The following is a 21103-nucleotide window of genomic DNA, read 5'->3' on the forward strand; positions in this document are numbered from 1 at the left end:
GCAGTTTTGAATAAAACTGTTGTAGACATTTATGTTTAGGTCTGTGTGAACACAAGTTTTCAGCTCATCCGGGTTAATATCTAGGAACACAGTTTTTAGATCATTTAGTAAACCTATGTTTAATTTTGTGAGGAACTGCCAGACCATCTTCTAAAATGGCTATACCGTTTTGCATTGCCATCAATCAACCATGAGTGAAAGTTCCTGTTGCTCCACATCCTTGCAAACATTTAGTATTGTGAGTATGTGCAATTTAAACCATTTTAATAGTCGTGTGAGGTGAAGTGAAGTGAAGTCGCTCAGTCGTGTCCGACTCTTTGCGATCCCATGGACTGTAGCCTATCAGGCTCCTCTGTCCATGGAATTCTCCAGGCAAGAATACTGGAGTGGGTTGCCATTTCCTCCTCCAGGGGATCTTCCCAACCCAGGGATCGAACCCAGGTCTCCTGCATTGCAGGCAGATGCTTTACCGTCTTGAGCCACCAGGGAAGCCCCAATAGTTGTGTAGTGGTATCTAATTGTTGTTTGAGTTACAGTTCCCTGATGACTTATTATAGTGAGAATCTTTTCATATCCTTATTAGTTTATTATGCTTTTTATATGCCCTACATCTTCTTTGATGAGGTTACAGTTCAGATTGTTTGCCTATTTTTTAATTTGGTTGTTTATTTTTCTGTTGTTGAGTTTTTAGAGTTCTTTGCACAAAATCCCATGGATGGAGGAGCCTGGTAGGCTGCAGTCCATGGGGTCGCGAAGAGTCGTACACGACTGCGCGACTTCACTTTCACTTTTCACTTTCATGCATCGGAGAAGGAAATGGCAACCCACTCCAGTGTTCTTGCCTGGAGAATCCCAGGGACGGGGGAGCCTGGTGGGCTGCCGTCTGTGGGGTTGCACAGAGTCAGACACGACTGAAGCGACTTAGCAGCAGCAGCACATTTTGTATTCTGTTCCTTTATCAGATAATTGGTTTTCAAATATTTTCTCCCAGTCTGTGGCTTCTCTTTTCATTTTACTAATAGTCATTTTTGCAGAGCACAAGTTTTAATTTTAATGAAGTCCAGCTTAACAGTTTCTTCCTTCATGGCTCATTGGTGATGTATGTAGAAAATCAGGAGAAGGCAATGGCACCCCACTCCAGTACTCTTGCCTGGAAAATCCCGTGGACGGAGGAGCCTATTAGGCTGCAGTCCATGGGGTCGCTAAGAGTTGGACACGACTGAGCGACTTCACTTTCACTTTTTACTTTCATGCATTGGAGAAGGAAATGGCAACCCACTCCAGTGTTCTTGCCTGGAGAATCCCAGGGACGGGGGAGCCTGGTGGGCTGCCATCTATGGGGTTACACAGAGTCGGACATGACTGAAGCGACTTAGCAGCAGCAGCAGCAGTAGAAAATCATCTCCGAGCCTAAGGCTACCTGGATTTTCTCCACTGTTATCCTTTAAAAGTTGTGTAGTTGTAGTAACTTTTATTTCACATTTAGATATGTGATTGATTTTGAGTTAATTTTTGTGAGACGTATAAATCTGTATCTAAATTCTTTATTTTGTTTTTGTTCGTTTGTATGTGAGTGTCCAGTGGTTCCAGCACCCTTTGGTGAAAAGGCTACCCTTTCTCCATTGAATTGTTTTTATTCCTTTCTCAAAGATTAGTTGGGGACCATATTTCTGGGCTCTGTATTCTGTTCTGTTGATTTGTCTGTCTCTTCTTTTGCCCATACCCAACTGTCTTAATTACTGTAGCTTTATAGTAAGTTTTGACAGAAGATGCCCATGGATGGAGGAGCCTGGTGGGCTGCAGTCCATGGGGTCGCGACTGAGCGACTTCCCTTTCACTTTTCACTTTCACGCATTGGAGAAGGAAATGGCAACCCACTCCAGTGTTTGTGCCTGGAGAATCCCAGGGACAGTGGAGCTTGGTGGGCTGCCGTCTATGGGGTCGCACAGAGTCGGACACAACTGAAGCAATGCAGCAGCAGCAGTGTCAGTCTTCCTACTTTGTACTTTTGTTGGTGACTCTGGGTTTTTTGCTTTTCTCTTTAAACTTTATAATCGGTTTGTTGATATCCACAAAATAATTTGCTGGAATGTTGCTAAATCTGTAGATCAAGTTGGGAAAAATTGATATATCTTACTAGTATCTTCCTCTCCATGAACGTGGATATTCTCCATTTTGGGCGGTGTCTCCTTTGACTACTTTCTTTGGATTTTTGTAGTTGCCTTCTTGTAGCTCTTCTACATAATTTGTTAGATTTATACCTAAGTATTTTATACTTTCACGCTAATGTAATCGATGCTGTGTTTTTAATTTCAAATTCCCATTATCCTTTGTTGTTATGTAAGAAAGCAGTTGACTTTTGTGTATTAAAACTGTGTCATGCAACCTTGCTCTTAATAATCACCTATTAGTTCTAGGAGGTTTTAGATTGGTTTTTTGGTTTCTTTTTTGTTGTTGTTGTTGATTCTTTGGAATCTTCTGCATAGACAGTCATACCGTCTGTAAACAAAGATGATTTCATTTCTTCTTTCCCAGTATATATATCTTTTATTTCCTTTTCTTCCCTTATTGCTTAGCTAGGACTTTCAGTACATGCAGTGGTGAAAGTGGGGAACATCCTTGTGTTGTTCTCCAGCATAGGAGGAAAGCATCTGGCTTCTCACCATTAAATATTTTGGCAAATATTAGTAGGTTTCTTGGCAAGTATTCTTTACTAAATTGATGAAGTTCTTCTTTACTTCTAGTTGAATTTTGTTGCATGCTTTTTCAGTACCTATTGATATGGTTATGTGGTTTTTTTCTTTAGCCTGGTTGATGTGGTGAATCCATTAATTGATTATTGAAAGCTGAACCTTTGTCTTATATACTTGGAATACAGTTCATTTGGCCATGGTATAATTCTTTATATATATAGATGATTTGATTTGCCAATATTTTGTTGGGGATTTTGCACCTATGTTTATGAGAAATATTGGTTTGTAATTTTCCTTTCTAGTGATGTCTTTGATTTTGATGTGAGGATGATGCTGGCCTCATAGAATGAGTTAGGAAGTTCTTCTGGAACTTTTGGGAGAGATTTTCAAAAAATGGTATTATGTCTTATTTAAATGTTTGGTAAAATCCATCAGTAAAACCATCAGGATTGGTGCTTTACGTTTTTGAAGGTTATTAATTATTGATTTAATTTCTTATGTATAAGAAATTGTATATATATATATATATATAAAATCTACCATAACTACCAAAACTCACACTGGGAGAAATAGATAATCTGAATAGACATACATATATACATATATGTGTATGTATATATATACTATTTCTCCTACTGTGAGGTGTGTGTGCGTGTGTGTAGACCTGTGTGGATTTTCTATTTCTCCTAGTGTGAGTTATGGTAGATTGTCTTTCATGGAGTTGATCTGTTTCTTCTAAGTTATCAAATTTATGGGCATAGAGTTTTTTTTTATGTTTTTATTATTTTTTTATTATTTTTTTTAACTTTACAATATTGCATTGGTTTTGCCATATATCAAAATGAATCCGCCACAGGTATACATGTGTTCCCCATCCTGAACCCTTCTCCCTCCCCATACCATCCCTCTGGGTCGTCCCAGTGCACCAGCCCCAAGCATCCAGTATCATGCATCGAACCTGGACTGGAGACTTGTTTCATATATGATATTACACATGTTTCAATGCCATTCTCCCAAATCATCCCACCCTCTCCCTCTCCCACAGAGTCCAAAAGACTGTTCAATACATCAGTCTCTTTTGCTGTCTCATATACAGGGTTATCATTACCATCTTTCTAAATTCCACATATATGCGTTAGTATACTGTATTGGTGTTTTTCTTTCTGGCTTACTTCACTCTGTATAATAGGCTGCAGTTTCATCCACCTCATTAGAACTGATTCAAATGTATTCTTTTTAATGGCTGAGTAATACTCCATTGTGTATATGTACCACAGCTTTCTTATCCATTCATCTGCTGATGGTTTTTATAATATTTTAAATTATTCTTTTAATGTCTGTGAGATCATTGTGATGATCCTTCTTTCATTCCTCATATTAGTAGTTTCTGTCTTTTCTCTTGGTTAGCCTGGCTAGAAGTTTATCCATATTGACCTTTTCAAAAACATAGCTTTTGGTTTCATTTACGTTGTGATTTTCTTCATGTAATTTATTCTGTTTGGAGTTCTCTAACTTCTTGAATTGGTAGATTTATTTTGCCTAATTTGGAAAATTTGTAACCATTATTTCTACAAGTACTTTTCATTTTTGCCCATTTTCTACTTTCCTCCTGGTACTTGATACAAATTGGTATCATTCTGCAGATTCCTGCGATTCTGTTCATTTGTATCTCTGTTGTTTAAACTGGGTAGTTTCTATTGTTCTGTCTTGCAGATTAAAGATTCTTTTCTTTGTTTCCTACATTCTTCTTTTGAGCTCATTCATTGAGTTTTTTAATTTCAGTTCTTAGGTTTTCACTTTCTGTATTGAGATTTTCTATTTTTTTTTTTTTTGTCAAGATGTTCTGTTTTGTTTCAAGCATGTTCTTAATTTCTTTTTTCAAATTAATTTTTATTGGAGTATAGTTTATTTACAGTGTTGTGTTAGTTTCTGCTGTACAGCATAGTGAATCAGTTATACATATATCCACTCATTTTAAGATTCTATTCCCATATAGGTTCTTAATTTCTATTGAAGCATTTTTGTGATAGCTACTCTCAGATCTTTGTCAGATAATTATATTTTCTGTTTGTCTCAAGTGTTGGCATTTGTTGATTATCCTTTTTTATTTACTTGACATCTTTGTAGTTCTTAATATCATGAGTGATTTTTCATTGAAACTTGTACATTTGGGGTATTATATTATGAGTCTCTGGATCTTATTTAAATCTTCTATTTTACCTGACTTCCTCTGACACCTCTGGTAGAGGAAGGAAGAGCAACCATCTCATTACTGCCAAGTTGGGGTAGAAGTCCAAGTTCCCCAAGAAGCTTCCGTTGACACCCATGTGGCAGAGGTGTGTGTGTGTGAGAGAGAGAGGGGGGGGGGGAGTGTTTCTGTGTGTGTGTGCACATGCAAAAGGAGTTGATAGTGTTGATTAAGGGTGGGAGTTCTAACTGCCCGTGTAGATGATAGGGTGGTTTCAACACCACTGCATAGTAGTGAAAGCTCTCTCTACTTGGCTGCCTCTGATATTACCCAGTAGGGAGGAAGAGGGTTACGTTGTTACGCTGTTAGCAAGGCTCCAGGCTCCCCTTGTGGGGTGGCTTGGCTAGTTACTGTTTGGATGGGTTGAAAACACCAGGTCCCTACTTGGGTTTCTCCAAAATCTGTGGGTTATTAGAGCACCTTTAGTTTAGCTTGGTAAGGATGGAAATCTTTTCTCTGTGGATTTGCTTATTTTGGAAATTTCATATAAATGGGAGTCTGTGGCCTTTTAAAACTGGCTTTTTTTCAATTAGTATAATGTTTTCAGGATTCATCCATGTTGTAGCATATATCAGTACTTCACTTGTTACTGCCAAATAGTATTCCTTTGAATATCCACCACATTTTATTTATCTAGTCATCAGATAGTGCACGTTTGGCTTGACTTCATTGTTTGGCTGTTGTGAGTACTGCTGCTCTAACAGTCATATTCACATTTTTGTATGGACATGTTTTTAACTCTGTTGGGTGCAACTCTGGGTCCTAAGGTAACTCTGTGTTGAACATTTCGAAAACTGTTTCTTTATTATTGTTTTTAATTCAATTCAATATCAGTCTAATTTCTAATTCCAGTAGGGCTTTTAAAAAGAGTTGAGTTGTTTTTTTGGCTGTGGTGTGTCTTCCTTCCTGTGTGCAGGCTTTCTCTAGCTGCAGCGAGCCAGGGCTACTCACTCGCTGCGCTGTGCAGGCCTCTCATCGTGGTGCCCTCTCTTGTTGCGGAGCACGGGCTCTAAGGCACACGGGCTTCAGTAGCTGTGGCTTGTGGGCTCCAGAGCATGGCTCAGTAGTTGTGACGCATAAACTTAGCTGCTCTGAGGCATGAAGGGACCAGAGATTGAACCAGTGTTCCTTGCCTTGCAAGGCAGGTTCTTAACCACTGAAACACCAACGAAACCCCCTTTTTTTATTATTAACTTGTGTCATATTGCATTGTGGTATCAGGAAAGAGGCCTAAGATATTTTATAGTGTCTTTTAGAAAGAACTGTTCCCAGACTTTAGATTTATTTCTAATCTGCATTTTGCTTACATCTGTATTCATTCCATTAAAATGACAGATGCTGATAATTAAATCACTCAAGAGATCTATAAGTTACATGAGTATTAAAGTGCTTTAAACCACTCACATTTGAAATATTGTGCATGTTGTTATTCAGTCATAACTTTTATATTCATAAATTTACCTGTATTTTTAATTATTTAGAAAAAAGAAAGTGAGTGCCTGCAATTAAAAATTTTGGTGCTTCGAAATGAACTGGAAAGACAGAAGAAAGCTTTGGGACGGGAGGTAGTCTTGCTGCATAAAGAACAAATTGCATTACAGGACAAAGGTGAGTGAAAATACCTTACAAACTGCCTAGCCTCCACATTCAGTAATTTTCCTTTTTCACCGTGGGCTTAAATAGTCATCTTTATAAGTTTACTAACACAAATTTAAAAAAAAATTTTGAAGTATTTTGAAATTGGTGCATAAAGTGTACATATGCACACACACACACACTTCACATTTTCAAATTGAACACACCTGCATAAGCAGAATCTCCTGTCAGGAAACAGGCATTATAAGGACCCTGGAACCCCAGAAGCTTCATGTTCTCTTCCATTCGTGGCATCTCTAGCCAGACATCCTGCTACCTTAACTCCATATACCATAGGTTGAGTTTGCCTGATTTTGAACTGTATACAATAGGAGTATATAATATGTACATTTTATGTGCTGGCTTTCAACATTTTGTTTGTAAGATTCATCCCTACCTGAACGTAATGTAGTCTTAGTTATTTTAACTGCTGATAGTATTCCACTGTACGAATATGAATTTATTTAATCTTGCTTTTGGCATTTCATTAATTTCTAGTTTGGGACTATAACAAATAATGCTTCCTTGAATGGTATAGTACATGTTTCTTAAAGGACATTTTTAAAATGCATTTCTTTCGGCTATAAACCCAGGAGCAGAATTACATAGCCATAGGATACTTCAGCTTTAGTAGGTTGTGTCCAAAAGTTTTCCAAAGTAGTTTTGCCAGTTTGCGTCTTTTCCATCCAGCAATGTATCCTGCATCCTTGTCAGTGTTTGATACTTTCTGTTTTTGTATTTTAGCTTTCCTGGTGGGTATGTTGTAGCGTCCTCTTGGAATTTTAATTTTTCTTTCCCTTAAGACTAATGAAGTTGAACACTATTTTGTGTTTCTTACTGATTGGGAATACTCCTTTTGAAGCATCTGTTAAAGTAACCCCCCACTCTGCTTTTTTAAAAATTGGTTTGCGTAATTTTTTGTGTTTTTTATAATTTTTAAAATTTATTTATACTGTAAGCTAATTATATATTTATAATTCAGTTTATACTATAATCCAGTATTCTTGCCTGGAAAATGCCATGGACAGAGGAGCCTGATGGGCAACAGTGGGTTTGCAAAGAGTCAGACACGACTGAGCGACTGAGTGCACACACACATAATTAAACTGACTCTATTCTAATTATTTTATGACATAAGAAAATTATAAAAAGTTTTTTAAACAGCTCTGCTGCTTCTGCTGCTAAGTTGCCTCAGTCATGTCAGACTCTGTGCGACCCCATAGACAGCAGCCCACCAGGCTCCCCTGTCCCTGGGATTCTCCAGGCAAGAATACTGGAGTGGGTTGCCATTTCCTTCTCCAATGCACGAAAATGAAAAGTGAAGTCACTCAGTTGTGTCCAACTCCTAGCAACCCCATGGACTGCAGCCTACCAGGCTCCTCCGTCCATGGGATTTTCCAGGCAAGAGTACTGGAGTGGGTTGCCATTGCTTTCTATGTTCAACAGTCTATTAAACAGCTCTATTGAGATTTAATTCATATACCAAGCAGGTCATTTAAAAGTGTATAAATCAGTGTTTTGGTGTTTATTCATAGGGTTGTACAATGATCACAATATGTCTCTTCTAAAAGAAACTGTGTACCCATTAAACATTGATCCACATGCCCCCTTTCACAAATCTTAAGTGAGCACTGATTTGTTTTCTTTTTCTATAAATTTGTCTTTTCTGTACAATTTTTATAAATGGAATCATACAATATGTGGTCTTTTGTAATCAACTTTTTTCATTTAATGTAATATTTCAAGGTTCATTCATGTTGTAGCATGCATCACTACTTCTTTTTTTAAAATAAAATTTAGTTACATGGGTATACTACATGTTATTTGTACATCCGTCCATTGATGAAAATTTGGATTGTTTCCATTTTTTGCCCTTCTGAATAATGCTTCTGTGAACATTCATATCTAAGTTTCTGTAGGGAAGTATGTTTTTATTTCTCTCGAATATACCTGAGAGTAGAGTTGCTAAATCCTATGATAACTGCAGTACTTCAGACTTTTACATTATTATTGTATTTGTTATGGTGATCTTTGATGTACAGTTGTAATTGTTTAGGGACACCACAAATCACACCCATATAAGACAATAAACTTAATAAATGTTATGTATGTTCTGTTTTACTGACTAGCCATTTCCCTTTGTCCCTCCCCTGGAGTCTTCCTATTCCCTGAGCCACAATAATACTGAAATTAAGTTAGTTAATAACCTGACAGTAACCTCTAAATGTTCAAGTGAAAGGAAGAATCGTATGTCTGTCACTTTAAATCAAAAGTTAAACATGATTAAGTTTAGTGAGGAAAACATGTTGAAAGCCAAGATAGGCTGAAAGCTAGGCTCTTGAGCCAAACAGCCAAGCTGTGAATGCAAACAAAAGTTCTTGAAGGAAATTAAAAGTGCTACTTCATTGAGTACATGGATGATAAAAAGTTAAATAGTTGTATTGCTGATATAGAGAAAGTTTTAGACTAAGGTCTGCTTAGAAGGTCAAATCAGTCACAATATTCAATTAAGCCAGAGCCTAATCCAGAGTACTCTTGCCTGGAAAATCCCATGGGCGGAGGAGACTGGTAGACTGCAGTCCATGGGGTCATGAAGAGTCAGACACGACTGAGCGACTTGACTTTCACTTTTCACTTTCATGCATTGGAGAAGGAAATGGCACCCCACTCCAGAGTTCTTGCCTGGAGAATTCCAGGGACGGGGGAGCCTGGTGGGCTGCCGTCTATGGGGTCGCACAGAGTCGGACACGACTGAAGCGACTAAACATCAGCAGCAGCAGTAATCCAGAGCAGGGCTCTAACTCCCTTCAATTCTTTGAGGGCTGAGAGAGGTGAGGAAGCTGCAGAAGAAATGTTTGATGCTAGTAGAGACTACTCCATTAAGTTAAGGGAAGAGGCTGTCTCCGAAATATAGAAGTGCAAGGTGAAACAGCAAGTACTGATGTAGAAGCTGCAGCAAGTCATCAAGAAGATTTAGTTAGATAATGAATGAAGGTGGCAACACTAAACAGCAGATTTTTTAGTGAAAACAAAACATCCATATTTAATAAGATGCCTTCTAGGATTTTCATAGCTAAAGAAGAGAAGTCAATGCCTAGCTTTAAAGAACAGGCTGACTCTCTTGTTAGGAGCTAACACAGCTGGTGACTTTAAGTTAAAGCCAGTGCTCATTTACCGGTGTTGGAGAAGACTCTTGAGAGTCCCTTGGACTGCAAGGAGATCCAACCAGTCCATTCTGAAGGAGATTGGCCCTGGGATTTCTTTGGAAGGAATAATGCTAAAGCTGAAACTCCAGTACTTTGGCCACCTCATGCGAAGAGTTGACTCATTGGAAAAGACTCTGATGCTGGGAGGGATCGGGGGCAGGAGGAGAAGGGGACGACAGAGGATGAGATGGCTGGATGGCATCACTGACTAGATGGACGTGAGTCTGGGTGAACTCCGGGAGTTGGTGATGGATAGGGAGGCCTGGCATGCTGCGATTCATGGGGTCGCAAAGAGTTGGACACGACTGAGCAACTGAACTGAACTGAAGCTCAAACTACCACACAATTGCACTCATCTCACATGCTTGTAAAGTAATGCTCAAAATTCTCCAAGCCAGGCTTCAGCAATATGTGAACCATGAACTTCCAGATGTTCAAGCTGGTTTTAGAAAAGGCAGAACTAGAGATCAAATTGCCAACATCTGCTGGATCATCGAAAAAACAAGAGAGTTCCAGAAAAACATCTATTTCTGCTTTATTGACTATGCCAAAGCCTTTGACTGTGTGGATCACAATAAACTGTGGAAAATTCTGAAAGAGATGGGAATACCAGACTACCTGACCTTCCTCTTGAAAAATCTGTATGCAGGTCAGGAAGCAACAGTTAGAACTGGACGTGGAACAACAGACTGGTTCCAAATAGGAGAAGGAACATGTCAAGGCTGTATATTGTCACTGTGCTTATTTAACTTATATGCAGAGTACATCATGAGAAACAACTGGATTGGAGGAAGCACAAGCTGGAATCAAGATTGCTGAGAGAAATACCAGTAACCTCAGATATGCAGATGACACCACCCTTATTGCAGAAAATGAAGAAGAACTAAAGAGCCTCTTGATGAAAGTGAAAGAGGAGAGTGAAAAAGTTGCCTTAAAGCTCAACATTCAGAAAACAAAGATCATGGCATCCACTCCCATCACTTCGTGGCAAATAGATGGAGAAACAGTGGAAACTGTGGCAGACTTTATTTTTGGGGGGCTCCAAAATCACTGCAGATGGTGACTGCAGCCATGAAATTAAAAGATGCTTGCTGCTTGGAAGGAAAGTTATGAACCTAGACAGCATATTAAAAAGCAGAGACATTGCTTTGCCAACAAAGGTCCGTCTAGTCAAGGCTGTGGTTTTTCCAGTAGTCGTGTATTGGACTATAAAGAAAGTTGAGCCCAGTGGAATTGATGCTTTTGAACTGTGGTGTTGGAGAAGACTCTTGAGAGTCCCTTGGACTGCAAGGAGATCCAACCAGTCCATCCTAAAGGAGATCAGTCCTGAATGTTCATTGGAAGGACTGATGCTGAAGCTGAAACTCCAATATTTTGGCCACCTGATGCGAAAAGCTGACTCATTTGAAAAGACCCTGATGCTGGGAAAGATTGAAGGCGAGAGGAGAAGGAGATGACAGAGGATGAGATGGCTGGATGGCATCACTGACTCAATGGACATGAGTTTGAGTAAACTCCGGGAGTTGGTGATGGACAGGGAGGCCTGGCGTGCTGCAGTCTGTGGGGTTGCAAAGAGTGGGACACAACTGAGCAACTGAACTGAACTGAAATCCTAGGACCCTTAAGAATTATGCAAAATCTACTCTTCCTGTGCTCTATAAATGGAAAAAGAAAGCCTAGAAGACAGCACCTACCTCTGTATACAATATAGTGTACTGAATATTTTATGCCTACTGTTGAGACGTATTGCTTAGGAGAGAAGATTTCTTTCAAAATATTACTGCTCATTTACTTTCAAAATATTACTGCTCATTGATAGTACCTGGTCACATGAGAGATCTGCAGTTGTTGCAGAAATAGCCAGAGAACTTGAATTAGAAGTGAAGGCTGAAGATGTGATTGAATTGCTACAAGCTCATGATAAAAACTTAGATAAGGTGTTACTTTTTATAGATGGGCCAAGAAAGTGGTTTCTTGAGGTGGAAACTGCTCCTGGTGAAGATGCTGTGAAGATTGTTGAAATGACAACAAAGGACTTAAAATATTGTGTAAACTTAGTTGATAAAGCAGCAGGGTTTTTTTCTCTTCTCTCAGAAACCACTATCCTGGGCTGCCTGTTACCCAGAAACTGAGACTTGCCGCATATACTTTTGTATGATTTCTATTTTAGTTGTTTATAGTGGGAGGGTAAATCTGATACATGCTAATCCATCATTCAGAAACAATAGTCTTTTTTCTGTGCTTTCTCACCTCTTTGCTTGTTGTTATAAGAACATTGCTTCTCTCTGCTTGGTTCAGTTATTTTGTTTCTTCAAAGACATGCTTAAATATGACCTCTCTTTTGAGGCTTTCTTCTGCTTCTTCCAGAAATTTCTTTATCCCTCTTCTGTATCCCCATAGTATTTTTGATGTTGCCTTATTTTACCAATTAGTATGTTTGAACTTTGAGGGCAGAAACTTGTCATTTTTATATTAGCTTCCTTCTTATTGCCTAGGTTAGTGCCTTATATGGCACCCAGGGAGCATTAGCATAGAGTGAGGCTCTGAGTGGCTCGTGTCTAGGTCATGTGCATTACATATAGGACATGAATTCTCTGTCCTTAGTTTATCTGCACTGCATCTTTTTTTTTTTTTTTGGCTTCCTGTTTGTCTTCACTGTATTTCAGACCATTGAGATTGGTAGATAAATGAAATGTAGTGGCAAACAAAATCTACTGTATTGGGAATGTATTTGGAATGTGAATAAAATAGGCCATGGCTAACAAGTTTAAAATTTTTGATCTATATAAAATACAGTTTGGGCTAAAGAATAATCTTGAAACTGTGATTTTACTTTATTTCAGTAATTTTAGAAAAATATAGTTTAAATTTAGAGGCATAGATTTTGATTCAAAGTTCTTGATGCATGCCTGGCTCATTTGCCGGCTATATACCCTTATCCAGTTACTTGGCTTCATCTGTAAAATGAAATTAATAATAATACTTATAACTGTGTCAGTACCCTGCTGAGTTTTAACAGGCTTCTAAGTTCTGCTGATGTTGCTGGTCTATGGAACATACTTTGTGTAGCAAGGATGTGTATGATGATCAGATGAGTTGTAAAACTGAAATGATCTTAAGAAAATAGGAACACAATGTTTTCTGTCTTATTCCTGTATGTCACCTTGTTGAATATCTGTACCATTTAAAATTAAGTCCTTCCTGACTGAAGATGGCTCCTGTGATCCACCTCAGTCTCAATGCTTTAGCCATATGCAAGTTCTTTAGAACTAAAAGAAACTATAATTTGCTTTAGTCTGTCTCACCAGCATTTAGGCCTCTGTTAATTATCACTTTTTCCAGAAACTCTTCTCTGGCCCCTTCTCCTTCTCCTCCCACCTTTATCCGCTGGGTTAGATGCACTACTGTGTGTTCCCAGAGCCCCTGTGCTTTTCCACTATAGCATTGTACATAATTGCTAGTTTGTCTCCCTCTAGACTGTAAGAAGGCAATGGCCCCCACTCCAGTACTCTTGTCTGGAAAATCCCATGGACAGAGGAGCCTGGTAGGCTGCAGACCATGGGGTCGTGAAGAGTCGGACACGACTGAGCAACTTCACTTTCACTTTTCACTTTCATGCATTGGAGAAGGAAATGGCAACCCACTCCAGTGTTCTTGCCTGGAGAATCCCAGGGATGGGGCAGCCTGGTGGGCCGCCGTCTATGGGGTTGCACGGAGTCGGACACGACTGAAGCGACTTAGCAGCAGCAGCAGCAGACTGTGAGATCGCTGAGAGTAGGGGTAGTGCCTGGGACAGAGTAGCATTCAGTAAATATCTGTTGAAGGATTGAATCTTAGTTACAGTTATCAGTCTAATGTTATCAGCATCAGAGCTAAAGAATATGGACTTCTGTAGTTTCTAGCTTAGTATTCATTTGGGAAAACTGATATTCTCCTGAGAAATACTGTAGAAGAATTGTATATTCTTTGACAATGGTTGTCAGAACTATCTGCATTCCAGTACAGGTTGCATATTGATGTTTATACCTGAAAGTCTGGGCTACTGCCATTTAAAATCATGAGATATTATGATCAAGACCCGTTTCTATTAGAATGTGTGTTAGAATGACTCCAAATAAATAGATAGCTGTTGTGTACATACAAGATCTATTTTAAGAGGTCTAATCTATGAAAAGACATGGGTTTTTTTTTTTTGTTTTTTTTTTGGTGCTTTGAAAGTACCATCAACTATTACAATACTCAAATTGCTTGCTACCTGTAGCATGTATGTCTACATATCTTTTTCAAGATCATCAGTTTTTAAAATGAAAACACTCTAGGATTTTAGAGGGGTTAGGAACTTTTGCCTTTTTCTAATAAGAGAAGCAAAAATAATGATAACTACAGTATTTCATTTACCATGTGAAAGTGATAGTTGCTCAGTCGTGTCCAACTCTGTATGACCCCATGAACTATAGCCTGCCAGGCTTCTCTGTCCATGGGATTCTCCAGGTAAGAATACTGGAGTGAATTGCCATGCCCTTCTTCAGGGGATCTTCCCAATCTAGGGATTGAACCTGGGTCTCCTGCTTTGCAGGTGGATTCTTTACCATCTGAGCCACCTGGGAAGCCCAGGTTACCATACTTGTCACTTCATAGATATGAGTCATTTAATCACCACAGTAACTTTATTAGATAGGTACAGTTATTATTTACATTTATAGTTGAGGAATCATGGTCAGAAACATTAAATACCTTACTGAAGTTCACAATTGACAAATGATATGATTAAACTCTTTCTGTTGATTCCAGAACTTAATCACAGGTTGATAACCACCTTTTATCAGTAATGCTGCTGTTGCTAAGTCACTTCAGTCGTGTCTGACTCTGTGCGACCCCATAGACGGCAGCCCAGCAGGCTCTGCCATCCCTTGGATTCTCCAGGCAAGAATACTGGAGTGGGTTGCCATTTCCTTCTCCAATGCATGAAAGTGAAAAGTGAAAGTGAAGTCGCTCTATCAGTAATAGATTGTGTAAAGTCCATGGAATTTATGTTATTCTGGCATATGGTAAAAAGATAGGGAGATACAGTTTTTCACTTGTGTTCCCAGTTGTATTTTTCCCTTTTATTCTGATAGAAGTCCTATCACCAGCCTTGAAGCAGGTGAACTTCTAAACAGTGACTTCTATCCCATTTAAAAGACTGAGGTGTAATAATACCAATACAGTATTTTAACATATATATATGGAATTTAGAAAGACAGTAATGACAACCCTATATGCAAGACAGCAAAAGAGACAAGAGATGTAAAGAACAGACATTTGGACTATGTGGGAGAAGGCAAGGGTGGGACAATGTGAGAGAATAGCATTGAAACATGTATATTACCATATGTAAAGTAGATGACCAGTGCAAATTCACTGCATGGAGCAGGGCACCCAAAGCTGGTGCTCTGGGACAACCCAGGGCGATGGGGTGGAGAGAGAGGTGGGAGGGGGGGTTCAGGATGGGGGACACATGTACTCCCGTGGCTGTTTCATGTCAATGTATGGCAAAAATCACCACAATATTGTAAAGTAATTAGCCTCCAATTAAAATTAATTAATTAAAAAAAAAGACTGAGGTGTAATGAGAATTGCTAATATTTGTAGAATATTAAGCAGTGTCATGTGTTTTCCATTCGTTATCTCATTTTGTTCGTACTAATTGTCCTATTAATTAAAGGCAGTGTTATTTATATCCACCTATTAATGAAGATATCATATATGTTATTATCCAATTTATAGATGAGGAAACTGAGTTTCAGAGGCCCAAAGCCACGTAACAGGTTATGACAGAGCCTGTGTTCAGAGTTCTGATGCCCAACAGTGCTACAAAGGAAGACTGTAAGATTTTGTAGATACCCATTTTGACTCTGAGAGTGAAGTCATGGTCAGCACATTCTTATATCTCCATTTTATCATAGAAAGAAAGGATGGTAATGTTCAAGTTAAATATGGATTTGCCAGAATGGTTCAGAATTACTGGTTTTGAACACTGACTTTGTACTTCAGGAGCTTTCTTTCCACTTTCATATATGTTTTTGGAGATGAGTATTATTTTATATTTCTCTGAACTCCTAGAGTCGTTGGCAGGTTAGAATCTAACGTTGACACTTTGGGCTCAAATTTAAGCAGAAGAATGGGTGCTGTTGTTGGCTGTACTTTTCTGCCATTGGGAATCTTTGTAGACTGGTGATGAGACCTGAGGAATTGGAAAGAAGGGTTGACTAGATACAGCTAACCATAGTTAGGTACCAGTAGACCCTAATCTACTTGCTGGGGACCCTATTTTTTATAGTGATTGTGCTAGGTTACCAGAGACATACTCTTATCTATTAAAAGTTCATTTGTGTTGAACATCATTCTTGTACATGTACATCAATGTACTATTTAATGAATATTGAGCCATATTACAATATTTTAGAAGCACTTGAGCCATTGGTATTAGTAACATGAAGGAGAAAATTGGGTTTGTCACTCTGTTTGCAGCTTTGATTTAGTGTGTTTGCTAGCCAGTAGTGAAATAATTTGCTACTTAAATAGTACTGGTGGCTTCTTACATATCATGGCTTCTCTTTGATACTTGGTGCTTAGTCTTCATACTTGGTTCTCAGCCCAAAAGCTCAGTTAGGATACAGAGTCAGTAATATATGACATTTTGTCTTTGCTACTGATTTTTCTGAATGACCATAAAGGAGTTAATTAATTTCTGCATCTTTTTATACATCTGTGCAAGAAGGATAGCAACTCATAGTGGTGCCATAGGGGTTGATTTGTGAACACATTTGGAAGAAGCTATTGCCTATTTTATATATGTATGTATGTATTGTGTTTTGCAAGTATTCATTGCAGCTGAATGATTTATGCAAAGAGGCAACAAAAAGATAATTTCTGTCCAATGTTCCTGACTTGTTGGGTGGCCACATAACTCTGAGGGGCTCATTAATCCGCACTTATAAGATTCCCCTTCCCATTCTGGAAGGCAGTGGTCCAACTTGTGGTCCACAGTAACTTCCAGCTGGGCCAGGAACTGATCTTTTCAACATTAATGTTTGTTAATGTATATATTTTCATTTCCAGCAGATATTTAGTTATGCCGTTTAATTAAAAAAAAGAAAAGCAGATTTCCCCTCTTTAGCGTTTCAATAAAGATAACCTTCACATTAACTAATTATATATTGGTTTATAGAGTCTTTTGCTCTGACTCAACCCTCAAATCTTTGAGACAAGAAACAACACTTGACCTACATTAATTTGCTTGAAATTTGGTTTAGAAAATGGTTTGAAACATCAGTCTTAAGGAAATGTTTTCAGTAGAACTGAAACACAATTACACATGTTGATAAAATTTGAGAACTCTTCATTGGTGCCTGGGGAGTGATACTAACTTTACAAAAGCAGAATTCCTTAACTGGGGGCTTCCCTGGTAGCTCAGACAGTAAAGAATCTGCCTGCAATGCAGGAGACCTAAGTTTGATCCCTGGGTCGGGAAGGTCCCCTGGAGAAGGAAAAGGCTACTTAGTCCAGTATTCTTGCGTGGAGAATTCCATGGACAGAGGAGTGTGGCAGGCCACAGTCCAGGGGGTTGCAGAGTCCACATGATTAAGTAACTAATACTTTCCCCTAATCCTTGTAGTAACAAACTACTTTCTAATCCAATTAGTTTCTTTATATTAACAATAACATATATGTAACACTATATTATACTTAGGAAGTGCTTATACAAGGATGGTTATATTTGGTCCTTAAAGTTCCCTGGAAAGTAATGTTACTTCATTTCATAAGATGCTGAGAAAGCAAGAGGCTTAGTGAGGTACAAATAGGAGCAGAGTTGAAATGTAGATGCACACCCTTCATCTCCAGATTCTTGCTTTTCTTACCATTCCATGCTACCTAAAACCTTGCAAAATCTGACTTCTACACAATACTGTGAAGCAGGTAATTTTTATTAAAATCGTGTAACATGCCAGATCTTTTTTCACTTACAGTATTATCTTTTAATTCTTAAAATACTACTAAGAGATAGTATTATTAATTTTAATTCTTAAAATAATACTAAGAGATAGTAGAAATAATACTAAGAGATAATAATTTTTACTCCCTTTTCCAAATGAGGAAAGCTGGGGCTTAGAGACATTTCCCAAGGTGGCATGGATAAATAACAGATCCAGATTCAAATTTAGATTCATTTCATCCAAAGCCTGTCTTGTTTCTGGTAAATATTAATATCATTGTTGCTTCCTCTGGTATATGTCTAACAGATAAACTGACTGATAGTTTGCTGATTTTCCATTTGACCTGTGGACTATTAGATGGAGAACTTTGTTCTGCTATATTCCTTTTTATTACAGGATGAGTAAAGTGAATTTTCCCCAAAGATTTCTTAGATTTGATTGTATCTTAATTAACTAAGATATCTGGATGAAAGGTCTGCCAGTCTCTCTGTATGTCCTTAGGCAAGTCATCCAACTTTGGGTGGGGGGCCTTATTTTCTTTTCACAGACAAACAAACTTTTGGATTATATATCAAGATTTCTTACATCTCTGAGATTCTAGTTATTTTAGGAGATAGACTTGGCAGAAAGGTTAGGGATTTATTCCTCTTTTTTGATGAATCTCTTTATTTTTTGGAGCTTTATGCTAATGATAAATTTCCCAGCAATAAAAGATGGGGTGGGGGGGAGATTCTCTGACCTACATGTTTCTGTAGATGTCATTTGTTAACTGAAAAGCCATTTGTTGGGAATGACCTATTGGAGTTCTCTAGTTAGCTATACTCAACTCCTATTTTACAGTCTTCAATATGTCTTGATAAGCAAGAACCAAAAACACATTCTTTAAGTGACATTGTGTGTAGAAGAGATCAGAAATGTCAGATTTCATTGTTCAGATCTGGAAAGAAATTCCTCTGGTAATTGTAGTTAATAAAAAAGTTTTGATCTTGTATTGCCAAAATAAATGATTTATATGAAGTTTTCTATCAATTATAATTCTTGTTATCATTTTGCAAGAAATTTGAGTAATTAAAGTTATATATATATGTGTATGTGTGTGTGTCAGTTCAGTTCAGTTGCTCAGTCGTGTTCGACTCTTTGTGGCCCCATGGACTGCAGCATGCCAGACTTCCCTGTCCATCACCAGCTCTCGGAGCTTACTCAAATTCATGTCCGTTGCATCAGTGATGCCATCTAACCATCTCATCCTCTGTCGTCCCCTTCTCCTCCCCCCACCTTCAGTCTTTCCCAGCATCAGGGTCTTTTCCAAGGAGTCAGCTCTTCTCATCAGGTGGCCAAAATATTGGAGTTTCAGCTTCAGCATCAGTCCTTCTAGTGAATATTCAGGACTGATTTCCTTTCGGATGGATCTCCTGGCTGTCCAAGGGACTCTCAAGAGTCTTCTGCAACACCTCAGTTCAAAAGCATCTATTCTTTGGTGCTCAGCTTTCTTTGTAGTCCAACTCTCACATCCATACATGACTACTATGTGTTTAAAGTACTAAAATGTTTAATTAATTAACTTCTGCTTGGTCAGTGAATCATTTGGCCTGCATCTCAGATAAAAGAAGAATCACACAGTATATTTGATTTTTAAAATATATCTATGTATTATTTATTTTTGGTTGTGTCAGGTCTTAGCTGTGGCATGTGGTATTTTTTATCTTTATTGAAACATGCAGGATTTTAAGGCACATGGACTTCCTTGGGTTGTTCTTATTCCTTGGAATAAGATTCCACACAACTAAACCCACAGCATGTGGGATCTTAGTTCTCCAACCAGGAATTGAACCAGAGTCCCCTGCATTGGAAGGCAGATTCTCAACCACTGGGCCAATAGGGAAATCCCCCGACAGTATGTTTAAATTGGTGCCTTAGCTTCCATCAAAAGGTCATAGATTTCCATTTGAATCTACAAAGACAGTATTAAACATTGTGTAACAATTTTCTCCTCTTAGGTCATAAGGTCACAAATAGAAAAATTGCTTCTCACAAACTTTGTAATTCAAGATATGCTTGTTAGAAATGATGGCAAAATTTAAATTTTATTCATCTGTGTGTATGTTCTGATTTCCTATAGCCATCTGACAGAAATTCCTAAATAAATTTCCTTCAAAATGAATAACTGCCTTTCAGAATTTTTTGGACCCAAAGGCAGTTTTCCCAGGATTTATTTAGTCGTTGGCATTGTATGTAGCTTGTGAGAGGCAGTAAAAGACAGACAGCTTTGTGGTGAGGAGGAAAAAGGTGGATTCTTAGTAAACCTCAGATTTTCTTTTCAGAATGATTGATTTTCCATATATTTATAATGATTTATTTCAGTAATATCTTAATTGGATTGTAAGAAAGTCAAACTAGCATATTTTAATCTCCCCCTCTTGCAATAGAAGATATAGATGTTTAGAAGTAAGCCACCTGACAGACTTTTGTTTTGGTTTGTCATTGTTTTTTCTCTATTTACTTCTCAAAAGCATTGGAAATGACATTTACCAAAAAATACATTTACAATTAGATGTTTCAACACAGAAGTAAAAGGAGATCAATCACAGGGCATGTAAAGGACGTGGAAAGGGCATTGAGTATGTATGGATGGACATGTCTACTTTTATTTTTGGAGCAGCCAAAGGAGCCAGGCATTATATAAGATGATGGAAACAGAAGGATAGATGTGATGGTTGCATGACAGAAATATGTAGAGAAGACCATAGGAACACAGATGATGAGCATCTGAAAACCAGAACTCCATGGAAGGTGGGTGACACTTGAGCTGATAGCTGGGGGGAGAAGGTGAGACTTCCCAAGTAGAGGGAACAGTTACACAGAGGCATGGAAGTTGATTAGAGAATTTCAGGTAATTCAGTAAAGCTTCAACTAACGTTTGAGTAGAGGTCCCTAGGAGAGGCTGAAGAGGCAATAAATGACATAAAAGGAAGTTATGTCAAAAAGTTTGGAGATCTATTGAAATAACTTAAACAAATTTCTCAAAGACAAAAAAGTAAACAAGACTGTATTGATGACCGTTACACAGAATGGAGATTAGGTGTATGTTTTAGAAAGTTCTCTTTGAAGAGTTATGGGTAAGGAATTCTCATAATGGAAATTATTACAGTAATATAAACAGTACATAATTAAAATCTAAACAGTTTGGAAATATAAAGGGAGGACAGTATCTGTGGGTTCAAAAGATATTTAATGATGGACTCTACTGTTGATGATTTAGTGGATTGGAGGAGAGAGGGAAAGAGAAAGATTTAGATATTTTCCAATTTCTGATTTGGACAGCTGGCCAAGTAATTAAACCATTCA

General features: G+C 38.2%; 1 protein-coding gene across 5 annotated transcripts in view; it reads left to right on the forward strand.

Annotated features, from left to right (window-relative positions):
• Nucleotides 1–21103, forward strand: part of UVRAG (UV radiation resistance associated) — a 335117-nt gene that overhangs the window by 163094 nt on the left and 150920 nt on the right. For all 5 annotated transcript variants that reach the window (XM_061380900.1, XM_061380904.1, XM_061380901.1 and 2 more), the window contains one exon: nt 6423–6549. In XM_061380900.1, coding sequence (XP_061236884.1) covers nt 6423–6549 — 127 coding nt within the window. The remainder of the gene's footprint in view (nt 1–6422; nt 6550–21103) is intronic.

This window comes from Bos javanicus, chromosome 15 (genome assembly GCF_032452875.1).
Source record: "Bos javanicus breed banteng chromosome 15, ARS-OSU_banteng_1.0, whole genome shotgun sequence".
Taxonomy (NCBI): domain Eukaryota; kingdom Metazoa; phylum Chordata; class Mammalia; order Artiodactyla; family Bovidae; genus Bos; species Bos javanicus.